Source organism: Sorex araneus, chromosome 5 (assembly GCF_027595985.1).
Source record: "Sorex araneus isolate mSorAra2 chromosome 5, mSorAra2.pri, whole genome shotgun sequence".
NCBI lineage: Eukaryota > Metazoa > Chordata > Mammalia > Eulipotyphla > Soricidae > Sorex > Sorex araneus.
Window position 1 is genome coordinate 110512414 of NC_073306.1, and position 14638 is coordinate 110527051.

The following is a 14638-nucleotide window of genomic DNA, read 5'->3' on the forward strand; positions in this document are numbered from 1 at the left end:
TGGGTTCTATTCCTTTGTCCCTCTCAGAGAGGCCTGCAAGCTACTGAGAGTATCCCGCCCACACAGCAGAGCCTGGCAAGCTACCCTTGTCATATTCGAGATGCCAAAAACAGTAACAACAAGTCTCACAATGGAGATATTACTGGTGCCCGCTCGATCAAATCAATGAACAATGGCACGACAGTGATACAGTGCTATATAATATACATTTTGATCATAGCTATGCTTAACAACCAGCTAGCAGAGCTGTTGACAATTTAATAGCCAACTCCCACAAGCAGGTAAAAGTTGGTTCCCAGACATGAGAGAAACCTATGACTGCTTCCTCTTTGAACTCTGCACAGTGTGGTCAAAGAAGCTGGAAGCGTTCTATTGCCCTGGAGACATCCATCTCCTTTTCCTTGCTGGCAATGTCATTCACAGACACTGCATCTCCCCCTAGTGTGAGATTTCTCACTTGCAGAGTCACTCTTCCCAACGCTCCCTCTGAGATACCTCCTCTACTTGGCCACCTTCCTTCTTCTTATTCTGCTCTCTTATGAAGTTCCTGCCCTCATAAATTTCCTTTACCAGTTTTTCTCTTCAAATCTGATGTTTGTGCTGTCTGTGAATGTTCCTCCCCAACATGCCCATCACCTTGCAGTTAACCTGTGTCAGAGGGTGTGGGAGAGGGAACGGAAGTGATAATGTGAACACTGGGGATGCTGGGGGTGAGAAGGAAGAGAGAAGTGTGAAGTTTCAGGAAGTCAAGAGGAACTTCTGGTGACTTGATGTGGAGGAAGTGAGAGGGTCACAGGAAACAGAGAGAGTCACCTCATGGGCTGTGTCCTGAGAGCTGTCTTCAAGTCTTCCACGACCTGGTTTCTCCTCTCCATATCCTCCTCATCAAATGCATATAGGCTCTGAATCTGAAACAGAGAGTGGAGGGCAGAGGTCACACAGTGATTCCTGCCTCCCAGCCCCAGCACCCCAAAACTAGGTGTGACCCAGAGGCTAAGCTTGTCTCAGGGATCTACTGAGACAGGGGGCGTCAGACTTTGAGAAGTCCCAGGTTCTGTTCCTGGACTTCACTGTCCTCATCTGTAAAATGAGACTTGCTTCTGATCCAGCCAGGTTCCCAAGTCTGTGTGGTGAATAAATAGTTTAACAAGTGCTTAAATAAATCCAGTCATAAAAGCCACCCAGTGGTGACTTTGATAAAATGTCAAGAACAATTGGAAAGCTGCTTTTCCCAGTGCATGGAAGGTGAGGGAGGATAACCCTGCCCCTGAGCCTTTCCAGGTTGGGGCTGTCAAGAGAGGCTGCTACTCACTGCAGCCATGGAGTTGATGCGGTCAATATAAAAGTCAGGCCAGCTGGTTGCCATCTTGTTGGGATCTTCTTGCTCCTGAAACAAGTGAAGGAACTGTATGAGCCAACCAGTAAGACAAGGCCTATGGCCTCAGAGTCTGGACTTCACTCCATGTCAGAAGAGAAACTAAATTCTTAGCCCCACCCAACTTTGCAGAAGTCACAGATCTCCCCTGGATTCCTGGGGAGATGAGAATACTGAATATTATTAAATAACCAACCACCTGTCACACTCCAGGCCACTTTCCACATGCTCAGGCCAAGCCTCACGCATGAGTGAATATTCATGCGTAAATATTATATTCCTTCAAATCTGATGTTTGTGCTGTCAATTATATTCCTGGACTGCAGCTGCTAAGTGGCCATGCAACACATCATCATATAGGGAAATATATATATATATGTGTATATATATATATGCCTCTCAGAGAGCCCAGCAAGCTACCGAGAATATCCTGTCCACATAGAAGAGCCTGGCAAGCTCCCCGTGGCATATTCGATATGCCAAATATAGTAACAATAACAGTCTCATTCCCCTGATGCTGAAAAGTGCCTCCAATAGTTGGGAAAGACAAGTAAGGAGAAGCTGCTAAAATCTCAAGGCTGGGATGAATGGAGACATTACTGGAACCTGCTCAAGTAAATAGATGAACAACAGGATGACAGTGATACAATGATACAGTGAAGAAATCTAATAGTATTGGTGCATATATTTTGTACATCTGTTTTAAAATTTGATTTTTCTGATCTTATTTTTATGTCTTACAAAAACATTACATGCTGGAGCGATAGCACAGCAGTAGGGCGTTTGCCTTGCACACAGCCCACCCGGGTTCGATTCCTCCGCCCCTCTCGGAGAGCCCGGCAAGCTACCAAGAATATCTCACTCACATGGCAGAGCCTGGCAAGCTACCCGTGGTGTATTTGATATGCCAAAAATAGTAACAAAAAGTCTCACAATGGATACGTTACTGGTGCCCATGCAAGCAAATCGATGAGCAACGGCATGACAAAACCATTAATACGTGGCTATTTGAAGATGTGAAAACTTGGTCTTTCAGAGTGTGACAAGCACTAATATAGAGCCTGATGTGCAGGGTCAGACACACATCAGGAGGTTCTGAATAAACAGCATCATCATAAAAGTCTAGTGACAAATACTGCAGGGTAAGCTGCTCTGTCAATCCGGAGCCCTGGACAGAGAGGGGCATCCAACAAGGACCCTCTGAAGCTGATGGACAGACTGGCCTGAAGAACTGGGAGGAGGGCCTGAGATGACTGAAGCCAAGACAGCTGGGGAGAGTCTGAGAGGAAGCACCAGGCAGGAAAGAGTGTATATGAACATGTGTGGGGAAGCAACACAGAATTTGGCTTAAAAGGTGCAGGGAGATTCTAATCAGTGTTTTCCTTTAGCTGTTTCAGGGATTTGCTGAGTGGGGACTAATTTCATAGCCAATCCTTTGGGAAATAGAGTATTGTGAAGCATGGCTAACTACCTCTAAGTTTTTGGTCTCTGCTTCCTTCCTCCCTTCCTTATGACTTCTGTTTCTCTCCATGAGATTCCTGACCCCCTAAGCACAGTGTCCTGCAGGTACCAAACAAAGGTGCATGCATATACACCAGACAGTGCAGTTTGGGCAGTCCACACATTCTGTCACTCTTAGACCCCAGCAGCCCTGAGTTTGCTCCAAGATGTATAAATTGGTATAAACATAATGAATGGGGTTACCATGAGGAATGCTACCTCTGGTTACCTATGCCTTCTATGCAGGATAAAACCATAGAGTGGATTAGTTCTCAGGCTCTTTCCAACTCTAGAAATGTGTAGCACCAAGCTGTATGAATCCCTGGATGGGAAAAAAAATATCTTCAGTGAATCCTGAAGAGTAGTATTGATGTTAATTAAGAACCCTGAAGAGTAATTAATTAATTAAAGAGTCTGAATGCAATCAGGGATCAGGAAAAAGTCCAAGGTCAGAACTGGCCTAGACCTTTCTGTTTTATCCCATTTCTGATAAAGAAACAACAGAGGCCTGACTCTCTAAGAACAAAGGAACGAGTTGTGAGTTTGAGAAATGGAAGGTGAAGGGAAAAAGAGGAAGATAGGCAAGGAAAATGGGTGGATAAGAACAGAAAACTGAAATAGACAGGGAACAAGCAAGACCTCCAGAAGAAAGAGATGACTAAAAGCTATGATAGTCCAAATGAGGGGGAGCGAAAGGATAACACAACACCTGGAAAAGCTGAGGAGGAATTGAAATCCCATTAATTCCAGCATAAGCGTGCACCCCCTTTCCTAAGACCAAACCCCAGAGACTGCAATACATAGGGCACTGCTCCCCATAACGAAGTGTTTTTATGGGGTCTCTCCCTATCGTCTTCGGGGAATCACTCAGTGCTGGAGATCAAATGCAAGATCAGTATTTACAACAAAGCTGCCCCGGGATGGTCTGGGGAGGAGTTGAGGTTTTGTACTTTCCAGCACCAAGACAAAACCTGCTTCATGGATTTGTGAAGCAGAATGTTATTTCCCAAAAAAGAAGCTCCATGAAAGAAGGGGCCTCCCTATATCTAATTTATTCACTGACATTTCCCCCAGCCTAGAATAGTTATGCTGGGTGTCATAAATATGTGTAGAGTGAATTAGTGAGCACGAAGGCAAAAGCTGTCAGGGGTCAGAGTGGGCACCTTCTTCTTGCTGCAATAGATCTGCCATTTCTTCTCTGGGGGCAGGGCAAACACAGCCTCCCGGTTCTTGTCAGTGAGATCCAATTCATCCTATAAAGACAAGATATATGACTTAAATTCAAAGCTAGTTGACATCAGACTATTTATCCTTCCATGAAATTATAGTTCCTCCACATCTATTCTCAATCTACTACCTTCCTCCCAAAGAGCGTCTGAGTTCTGACAGGCAAAGGTTCTTCTAGAAATAGAGTCCCATTCCTTTGTCACCTTGCTCCTTCCCGAGTCCAGACACTTCCATTGCTGTTTTGTTTACTTCCTGTCCTCACCTTGACTTTTCAGACCCACCCACCTCCAGGCCCCCATACCCTGTTTATTTGAATTTTTGCTTGCACCTAAATCAACTTTCCCAGGGTTTCTTTTCTTTCTCCAAGGGTCTTTCCTAAGACTGATAACATCCTAAAGTTCTCAATTTCCCTCTCTCTCTCTCCTTCTCAGTTTCTCTTTCTCCCCCTCTCTCTACCCTCTCTATCCCTCTCTCTGTTTATCAGTTCCTCTCTCTCTCCCCCTCTCTCTCTTCCTCTTCCTTTCTCTCTCTCACTCTCCCTCACTCGTTCCCTATGTGAAATGGTCTTCTCAACCATTCCCAGCCAAGAACCCAGCTATCACCCCAGACTCTCTCAAACCCTCAGGCACAACTGTTTTCTGAACTCCAGATTCTGGAATCAAATTGTCTTCTGTATTTTCAGTCTCCCCACACACTTATGTGGTATACTCTATGCTAAAAACTGTTCTAAGTGCTTAATGTTTATTCATTTAATTGAAACTTTCGACCACCCATTTTACACACAAGGAAGATGACATATGGAGAAAAATGAAAATTCAGTTAATTATCCCAGCCCCCTAAACCCAAGTTACTTCTCACATATCCCATCCTGTCAGCACTCTACATCCACCCAGTAACTCATGTCACGAACCCTGGTATTTCTTGATTTCTACCCATTCATGTATCTCACTAAGTCCTAAATATTTTCCTTTTAAATAGCTCTTGAATCTGTCCTCTCTCTATCTTCATTGCTTGCACTTTCTTCTAAGCCAGTTTTCTTGGATGTCATGGGGAGAGGGGAGCATAGATAAAAATCACATGACGATAGTCTTTCTGCAGACAAGACTTGTCTAATTCATTCTTGCATTGGCCAAAGTAATCAGTGGAGATCCTGACCTGCTAGAAATGCTTGATAAATACTCACTGAATAAAAGGACCAAGAAAGGAACGCCACTAGGCATGACCATCCTTCTTTCAAAATTCCTACAGTGTGGTCAAGAAAATATCCCTGATATGGGATATTTTAAGCAATACATTTTGATTTTCACCCCTAGTCCCTACCACAGAGCTTCTAAATCCCCCTGGAATTTCCTGGGTGATAGAAGTGATAAGAAGATAATTTGTTCTTAACACAGAGCTCTTAAATCTCTTGGGATTTCCTGGGTAGAGGAAATTTTTATTTTAATGAACTAACTTCTAGTGGGATTCTATCTCATTCTAAGATTGGAACTGGTCAACTTTAGAGAAAGAAAAGAAACAAGAGATTGAGTTCAAAATCTATCACTCCAGGGCGAGAAAGAGCTCAAGCAGTACTACATATATATGAGGATCTGAGTTTGATCCTTAGCAGGGCTCAGTTCTTTGAGTGTCGTGAAGTATAGCCCTGCTAAACTGCCCATCATAAACTCCACTAGCCGTAGACCTGGTAGCACCAAAGCACTGTCAGGGCTAAGCACTGAACAATTAGGTCTGAACCCCATCAAGCACCTCACTGCTGAGTCGCTGCCTGGTCAGGCACTATTGCACTAGAGTGTGACCCTGGGCCCTAGGTACTTGTGCTTATAAAAAGCTGTCATGCCTACCTCAGGAAATCTCCATCAAAGCCCTTAAATGACAGTCTTCAGTGTTGGTGAATATATTCAGGTGCTAGCAGGCTGGTGCACCCCCAAATCCACAGGGACAAAGGCTCAAGACCCATCTGAAACCTTCCTTGATTGTAACAAGCTTAGGAAAGACCATTATTATAATTAGCTAATAATAAGCATCTGAGAAAATCTCAGGGCTAGGATGAATGGAGACATTACTGGTGCCCACTCAAGAAAATCGTTGATCAATGGGATGACAGTGATACAGTGATACAGTGAATAATAAATATCAAGAAAACATCTACAGAGTTCAATGAACCATGATACTCAATCCTTATATTTCCTTGCAAATATTCAAGCCTGCTGATGGACGAATGAAGACTCCCAAATTAGTGAGAAGCAGGCAAAACCGGCAGTCCCACTACTTATCCCACTACTAATGAGGAACGTATAAAGTATGGGGTGAACTTGTGGCTCTGAGTCCTTAACTCTGCACTATCTTGGGTAGTCAGTATCAGAGTTGGTTTCATGTAGGATGTCCCACTGGGAATTGCTCAGTGTGAAAACACATACCTGGGTGGGAAGGTGCGCTCACACTGATCTGGTTGCCACCATTAGAATAATGGTGGCAATCACTTGTCGTCCCCACTCTCACTCCATCCCAAGGAAAGATATAAATCAGAACAATAATGAATTTTCTTTAACTTGATCCAATCAATTTATTGGACAGCTGCTTAATGAGAGCTACACTTAGAGAGGTTCTGTTATTTGAAGGGTAAGGTATTGATCACCTTAGTCTACCACATTCATTATCAATTCCAATGGGAATTCCCACTCCACATCATACTGTTCAGTCATAAGAACAAGAGACCAAGAGCCATTGTTTGTGAATTTAGGCTTATTGCTCTGTTCCAGGGTACAGGTACATATCCAGGGGATGGGCTCTACATCGCTGCTCTGGAAACTTCCTTGTTGTGCAAGTCTCCTTCCCATCAGACATCCAAAGAGAGGAATTTTGTTTCTCTCTCTTTACTGTCAGAGTAGGATGTTATACACAGAGAGATTCTCACATAGGGGTCCTGTGCTGATATGGATGAGTGTCATGGAGACTCAATAAAGTTAGACATATTTCTGTGGCAATCAACAGAAATATGTCTAGCCCCAGGTAGACACAGGATAGAGCCATCCCAGCCCCACTAGGGTCTGCCGCTGTGTTTCTAGGCAGCCACCCCCTGTTCTGAGTTTCCTGCTGGCTCTCACTCTTCTTGCATCTCAGATAAAGGGATCTAGGGAAATGCCAGGGAGCAGGAGAGAAAGATGTCACTAAAACCTTGATGGGACATTTTGTTCTTTGAGGTGCCTCGCTGCCTAATTTCACAACTCTTGCTCTTTTCATGTTTCAAGATGGCCTAACTGCTATATCAGGAGGTTCACAATCCAATAGAGAAACACATATTTCACCACAAAATCATTGCCATTCTATTTTAAAAAGTGAAATATGATCATATGCAAAGCTTGTTTTAAAAAATTTGACCAGCATTACTGGGACAAAAAAAAGAGTACAATGCATACACTGTGTTATACAGTAGGAGTGATTCCATCCTCTGGGGACACAGTTTATGGTGTGAGTACCTCAGTTTCTCTCATAAGGCTGAGGTATCTTGGGGTAGGGATCTCTTTAACCTCTGGCAGAGCTGTACATCCTCTCCCATGTTGCTCTGCCCTGTCTTGCTCTGACTGCTCCAGCAACCTCCTATCCTCCCACCCCTGCCCCCTCACTGACCACCAGCTCTGCAAAACAAACGTTGAGCTCCTCCGTGTTCGGTATGGGACTGGAGAACTCCATGTACTGCAGAGGGTTGTTGTCCCGAAGGTTGATCTCAGGAAGCTCGCTGCCTCCAAAGCAGCACAGGAAGCCCAGGCCATGGCGGCTCCTCTTGCGGGGGGCCATGATGATCACTGCAGTCTGTGGGGGACAGTCAGCAGACAGATGGCCTAGGTCCTCATTGATCTAAGCAGGACAGCAGAGAATACACTGGTTAGGCCTCAGAGCTATGTACTCGGAAGCCCCCAGCCCAACAGTCAAAATCTTTCTTTTCTTCTGCAGCTTCTCTATGCCTTTTAGTGCCTTGAGATAGTCACAGGTCCCCCAACCATCCCCTTCCAGTGTCTCCTGGCACACATATCTTCAGACTCTCCCTCTGCACCCACAGACAGGAGGCTGTGGTCGAAGGATGTGCTTTCCAGGAGAGCAAAGCAGTTGTTCATTGTACCACTCCATGGTTTTGCAGAAGGGACTCATACTCCTTGTCTTCTGGCAGATCTATTTTCAATTGTTTAATTCATTCTGGGTCTCAGGGTGCCTGATTTAAAAGTGTTGTACAACAGCAAGGGAAGTGTTAGAATCAGCTGGCAGGCAGACACCAAGCTAATTTTATGGGATGATGTGTAGAATGGAGTCTCCCAGGGGAACACTGGATGGCAGACTTCAACTCCCTGTAAGGTTTCCTGCTCTGTCTGCGAGCACAAGAATGTTTGGATAAATAGGAAAGAAGACCAGGATAAGGGCCCATATATCTGGGAGGAGGAAGGACCCATAAAAGTCATTTGGGTGAGTACTGGGTCTGAAAATGGGAATTGATCACTGGAATGGTGTTCAACCAAAATGAAAGAAAGTGGTCAGCAACCATGAATAGAGGACACCACGCTCTGGCCAGTCACCAGAACTGAGGGGCACTATACTGTTGGGAGGTCACATAAAGAGTCAAGCATTTGGCTTGCCTCTGGGAGTGTCTGCAGACTTGAAGAACAGCAATGGCCCAGTGTTTGATGCCACTTAGTTCTAGTAGATAAGTTCTAGATAGATTGATAACCGTCCTTTACAACTGGTTCCTCTGGGGTGGGGAGGGGGACCTACTCAGAACACAGTACTTGGGGAGATAGGCGTTGTCAAGGATTGAACTCAATGTGTCACACACATGCGTGGCATGAATTCCAGCCTTTTGTGCCATCTCTCCAGCCAACAACTGATTCCTAAACATGTTTTTAGATAACCTAAGTAGGTTCAGTAGGCAGACCACAGTTTACTCATATGGCTGCCAGACACATTCTCATCAATTTGCATTTGTCTATCTTGATTACTTAGACATAAAGAGGATTTGGACCATTTTGTTATTGAAGATTTTTACTATCATTTTACATTATTGTTACTGATGGTTTAACCTTTCCAATGTGTCTAGCTGAGTGGCATTAAGTAGATTCATGTTGCAGTACAACCATCACTATCATCCATCTCCACAACATTTTTCATGTTTCAAAACAGAAACTCTATGTTCATTAAATAATAACTTCCCATCTCTCCCACCCCTGCACCAGAGATCAAAATTCTGCTTTGTCTATAAGAATCTGACTATTCTAACTACATACGCACAGAGTTACATAGCATTTGTCCTCTTATGCCTGGCTTATGTCACTTAACACACTGTTGTCAAGGTTCAAATAGGTTTCATTTGCCAGAAGTTCTTTTATTTTTAAGGCTGAATAACATTCTACTGTATATACAGACTACATTTTGCTTATCTGTTCATCTGTCAACAAATTCTTAAATTGTTTCCTCTTTTTGACTATTGTGAACAGTGCTGTATAAACATGCATACACAAAACTCTATTTATGTTCCTGCTCTCAGCTCTTTGGGATAGATGCCTAACAGGGATCAAGATAGTTTTGAGTCTTCTTTATTAATTGTTCTCTGAGATGAATGAGTCGTTAACCGAATGATTTGCGTTTCTCCATAGTCTTTACCTGGAGAGTCCTGACCATCACTTTGTAAATGTTGACCTACGGAAAGAGGTAGACAGATGCAGATAATGTAGCGATCTTGTCTGGTAATGTCAAATTGTTAATCATCGGGACTTTTAGGGACTAATTCTTCAACCAGCTCCAAATTCACAAATCCTTGCCCTTAACAAATCCTTGCCCTTAACAAGCCTTTATTTTCTCTAAAGATACCATCTTATTCTTTTCCTTAAAGTCTTGATAAACTAAAAAATATGCTAGGTCTAAAACATTCCCCTAACTAAGTTCTCAAAACCTATCTAAAGAGATGAGCCCAGCTAGATGAACAATGACCTGCTATGTGGGAACCCCAACCAACTTCCACAGAGCACCACTAGATCTCCTCAGCCCAAACAATCTAAGCTAATCATTTAGTCAAGCATGATCTGCCCTCTCATATAAGTTATGATGCACTATAATTGTATTTCTAGAGCTTTTACCAGCTCAATTTTATCTCTTTATAAACTTTATGACCGACTTTTTAATACACTCAGGAGAGCATCAAATACTACAATCTCCTCAAGGTCGCCTTCTCTATTCTGTGCTCACACATTAGCTCTCCGTAGCTATAATGAAGACTCCTTTTAGGGTAGGAACTGTATCTCCTGCTTCTCTGACAATTTTCATAACACTCATACACACACATTCTCTACAGCATTTCTGTAGCCAACAAAATGACTCGAACTCAGTGAGTATACAAGCATTCCTTAGACAATTGGAAAAAGGAGAGTGATTCTTATTAATAAGTTGAGAAACATGGATTGGAATCTGACTCAGGGTGGATAAGCAGTCAGGAACCTGGAAAGGGAACAAGGTGTTCGCCCTGATATGGAAGAAGAGGAAGCACAGTAGGCTATGCAGAGTTCTGACACAAGGGAGCCAAGAATTGAGTAGGCTTGAAGTTAAGGAAGTTAAGGAAGAACTCACAGCTGCTTCCTCCAGGAGGGAGCATAAAATGAGGCCCCCATAACCATGCCACCAGACTCCATGCCGGGGGCACCACGGGAGGGGGGACGGGTAAGAGACCTCTCTGCCCCAAGAGACCCAGCTGACCTCCACTACACAACTACCCACTAACCGTCGCCATGCTCCAGGCCACCTTCCACACGCTCGGGCCGAGCTTCACGCATGACTGAACATATTCCTGGACTGTGAAACCATGACACATCATCATAAAGGGAATTTTTTTTTGAGAACCCAGCAAGTTACCGAGAGTATCCTCCCCACACGGAGGATCCTGGCAAGCTTCCTGTGGTGTACTTGATATGCCAAATACAGTAACAATAACAGTCTCATTCCCCTGATCCTGAAAAGAGCCTCCAATTGTTGGGAAATATGAGTAAGGAGAGGCTGCTAAAATCTCAGGGCTGGGATGAATGGAGACGTTACTGGCGCCTGCTTGAGTAAATTGATGAACAATGGGATGACAGTGATACAGTGATACAGTGAAGTTAAGGAAATAAAGTGCAGAAGGGAGGCTTGGGGCTTTCCAAGGTACTCATGGGACTCAAGGGCTGAAAGTAGAAGAGATAAAGTGCTGGAGCCCAACTGTAGACTCAGGAAAGCACCAAGTCTGGAGGAAGGTGGGATGCACTCCCTAAGGGAGCACCTTCTCATTATCAATTTGGGGAGAGGATGACATGAGCACAGACTAGGTCTCCCTTTTTTCTCTCATCTGTACAAGTGCAGCCACCACTGGTGGGCAAGTTAGCCTTGCTCAAGGCACAGAGCAGGGAGGGGGTGGGCTGATACCATAATGAGCTTATGGGAGGGAAGAGCATATGTCTGAGGACCTGGGGTTTCTTGACCTACCTTCACCCCTCACTTATCGCTCCTTGGTACCCCCCTGCTATTGTTATGTTTTGCTCTTTGACTCCCAAGCTGGGCTTTGCCAGGAGTAATGAGGGCTGGGCAGCTGGACTGCATACAGCAGGCACACTCTGCTTATCTTACACCAACTGCCAACAGTTATTACTGCCCTGCAAGTCATCCCTGTCACTAAATATTTATATATGTTCCCTGAGGTTGTTACATAGCTCAGGAGGAGGGAAAGTCAGTCACAGTTGCTCCAAAGAAGAAGTGCCATCTCCACAGAGAAGGGCCTGAACACCCCAGAGAAGCCTCCATAGTTACTCTCTTAAGGAGTGGTCTCTTGGACAGCTCCAGGTTCTTATGCTCCTGAGGGCACCTTTTCCCCAGACTTCTCTCATGGCTGTTGCTGTTTCTGTTTCTTAGGGTCCTGTCTGAAAGACTGAAATCAAGGTTATCCACTGGAAGTCATGTTGGTTCACAGCTCAGAAGATTAAAGTTCACAGAGGAAATGTCTTATCTGAGATCGTGCACCATGGACAGAGTCAGACTGAGAGGATTCTGCTTTCCCGCGTTACTTTCCACATCAACAATCCCCCAGTTCTACTCTACCCACCTCTCTTCTAGAGAGGCTTACATTTCTTTTAGAAGCAGTTCCAGTCTCAAAATTCTCACCCAGAGAGGGATATGGAAACCCACCCCCCAAAGCCCCCAAATGCCCCCAAAACCTTCCTTCTCCCACCACCCCACTATCACACCCACTTCTGCTCTAGCACTTTCCTTGCTCAAGCAGAACTTTCCAAGTCTTATGTCTTGAGATTGACTCCTGGTTTTGCTGTCCCAGTGAGAGCCCCAGGGTCCTCATATGTGATAGCAAGAGTTCAGCAGCATCTTTCCCAGTGGAGTTCATGAAGCTAGTCCTGCTCAGTGTCTGCACCCATAATCCCCAGCATGCAGAGATGGCACTGTGGGAGATGGCCAGCAGTTGTAAGGAGTCACTTAACTTTAACTCCAGTGACAGGGGAGTCTGGACCACAGGATCTGGGTTCTTTCCTGAGCTCTCTCTCTCTCTTTCTCTCTCTCTCTCTCTCTCTCTCTCTCTCTCTTTCTCTCTCTCTCTCTCTTTCTCTCTCAGGAAAGGTAAACCTGTTGCCAATGACAACTCTTCAAATCAATACCTGCATTGCAAACCAAAATATCCAAAAGGAGAGAGAGGAAGAGAGAGAGAGACAGAGAGAGAGACATAGAGACAGAGACAGAGACAGAGGTGAGGTGGGGGGGTGGAAAGGAAACTGGGGACATTGGGGACATTGGTGGTAAGAAATGTACACTGGTGAAGGGACTGGTGTTGGGACATTGTCTGACTAAAATTCAATCATGAATGACCTGGTAACTATGTGTCTCATAGTGAGTGGTTTAATTTAAAAAATAGGTAACATCATTTTAAAGAAGATACTTAAAAATACTTGTGATTCATAGAGGTAACTTTTCTAAAGACACACAACTAATTGTGTCCTAGCTAAGAATAAGACTCATGATGGACTCTAAAACTATTGCCCACTAAGCCAGAAACACAGGTCCACACACATATAGCATTTCCCTGATCTGAGATGGCCTCAAGCTTCCTAGAGTGTTCTAGAGTTTCCTATTCAATCATCCCTGACTCAACATTTCTTGTAGGTTTTCCTAGCTCTGCCATCTCATTTCAGTGGCCTTGAGGGGTGAGTATGACTACTGTTTCCCCTTTCAGAGGATGATACTGAGGCTTCAGCACTTGTTATAATTAGTTAATAACACTAAGACAGAGTCTCCTGCCCCCACTCCTGACTGTCTTCACTGGGAAGGGCCTGAACCTTTGGAGGGGGATGGGTTGTGTTTCCCTCCCTGCCCCGAGCAGAGCCCCAGCAGCCGAAGACCTCCAGAACCCAGCCACAGCCATGCTCAAGGCCACTCTCCATATGCCCGGACGATCTTCATGCATGAAGGAACCAGCAGAGGAACCCAGGTGTGTGGGACCCAGGGCTAAGATCTCCAAGCCTGCTAGGATCAGGACTGGGCCTCCTCCACCCAGATCCCCCTTTTTCCAGTAGCTAGGCAGTCACACCCACAAACTGCCCCCAGCACCATGTAATCCCATCAATGGCCACACAACCTCTTATTGTCTAGTTCTCCCTCTCAGAGAACCCAGCAAGCTAATGAGAGTGTCCTGCCCACACAGCAGAACCTGGCAAGCTCCTTGTGGCATATTTGATATGCAAAAAAACAGTAACAATGATGAGTCTCATTCCCCTGACCCCGAAAGAGCCTCCAATGAGGCACCGTTGGGAAGGACAAGTAAAGAGAGGCTGCTAAAATCTCAGGGTTAGGATAAATGGAGACTTACTGGCACCCGCTCGAGCAATTGATGAACAATGGGATGACAGTGATACAGTGATACAGTGAATATCATTAAGAGACAGTCAGAATTTACATCTAAATACCCTTACTCCAATGTCAGTGTTCTTGTCACAGAACCGAAGCTATAGCCCTTCCTTTTGCTCTGAGCACCAACACTGAGGCTTCGGATCATTCACATGAGTGATCATTCACTTGCCTTCAGCTCTCCTCCTTCACTTCCTTTACCTCCATCCCTGGGGTCAATGGGCAGAAAGATGCAGGTGTTCCTCAAAGTGTTGGCTGGGAGGCATGTTTATGCTGACAACTTGCTCTTTTATTATATTTATTCGTCCAGCTTCCCAACAGCAACACCATTCTTCATACTAAAGATGACATTGAGACTCCTGACTCTATGTTGCTGGGTTTGGGGGGCAGTGATGTCGCATTTGATCACATAAGTTTCTAAGCGGCATATGGCCTGTGCGTGGTGAGATTCTTTACCACACACTGGCATGTGTGGTGAGAATACAGGAGTAAAGAAGGCATGGTCCCTTGCCTTGAGGAGGTCACCTTCTAACTGGGGATTCATGTGGTGACAATACAGAAAGGTTAGAACATGAGCTTTGACAGTACTGAGAATAGGGATCTTGTCCAGTCAGGATGGGGTGGGGT

The 14638-nt window shown here is 44.8% G+C and overlaps 1 protein-coding gene across 3 annotated transcripts in view; it reads right to left on the minus strand.

Moving 5' to 3' along the window:
- DAAM2 (dishevelled associated activator of morphogenesis 2) overlaps nucleotides 1–14638 on the minus strand; it is a 112900-nt gene that overhangs the window by 35168 nt on the left and 63094 nt on the right. For all 3 annotated transcript variants that reach the window (XM_055139481.1, XM_055139482.1, XM_055139480.1), the window contains 4 exons: nucleotides 7730–7957; nucleotides 4039–4128; nucleotides 1313–1387; nucleotides 814–908 (listed from right to left, as the gene is read on the minus strand). In XM_055139481.1, the coding sequence (XP_054995456.1) occupies nucleotides 814–908; nucleotides 1313–1387; nucleotides 4039–4128; nucleotides 7730–7897 (428 nt within the window). In that variant the 5' untranslated portion in view covers nucleotides 7898–7957. The remainder of the gene's footprint in view (nucleotides 1–813; nucleotides 909–1312; nucleotides 1388–4038; nucleotides 4129–7729; nucleotides 7958–14638) is intronic.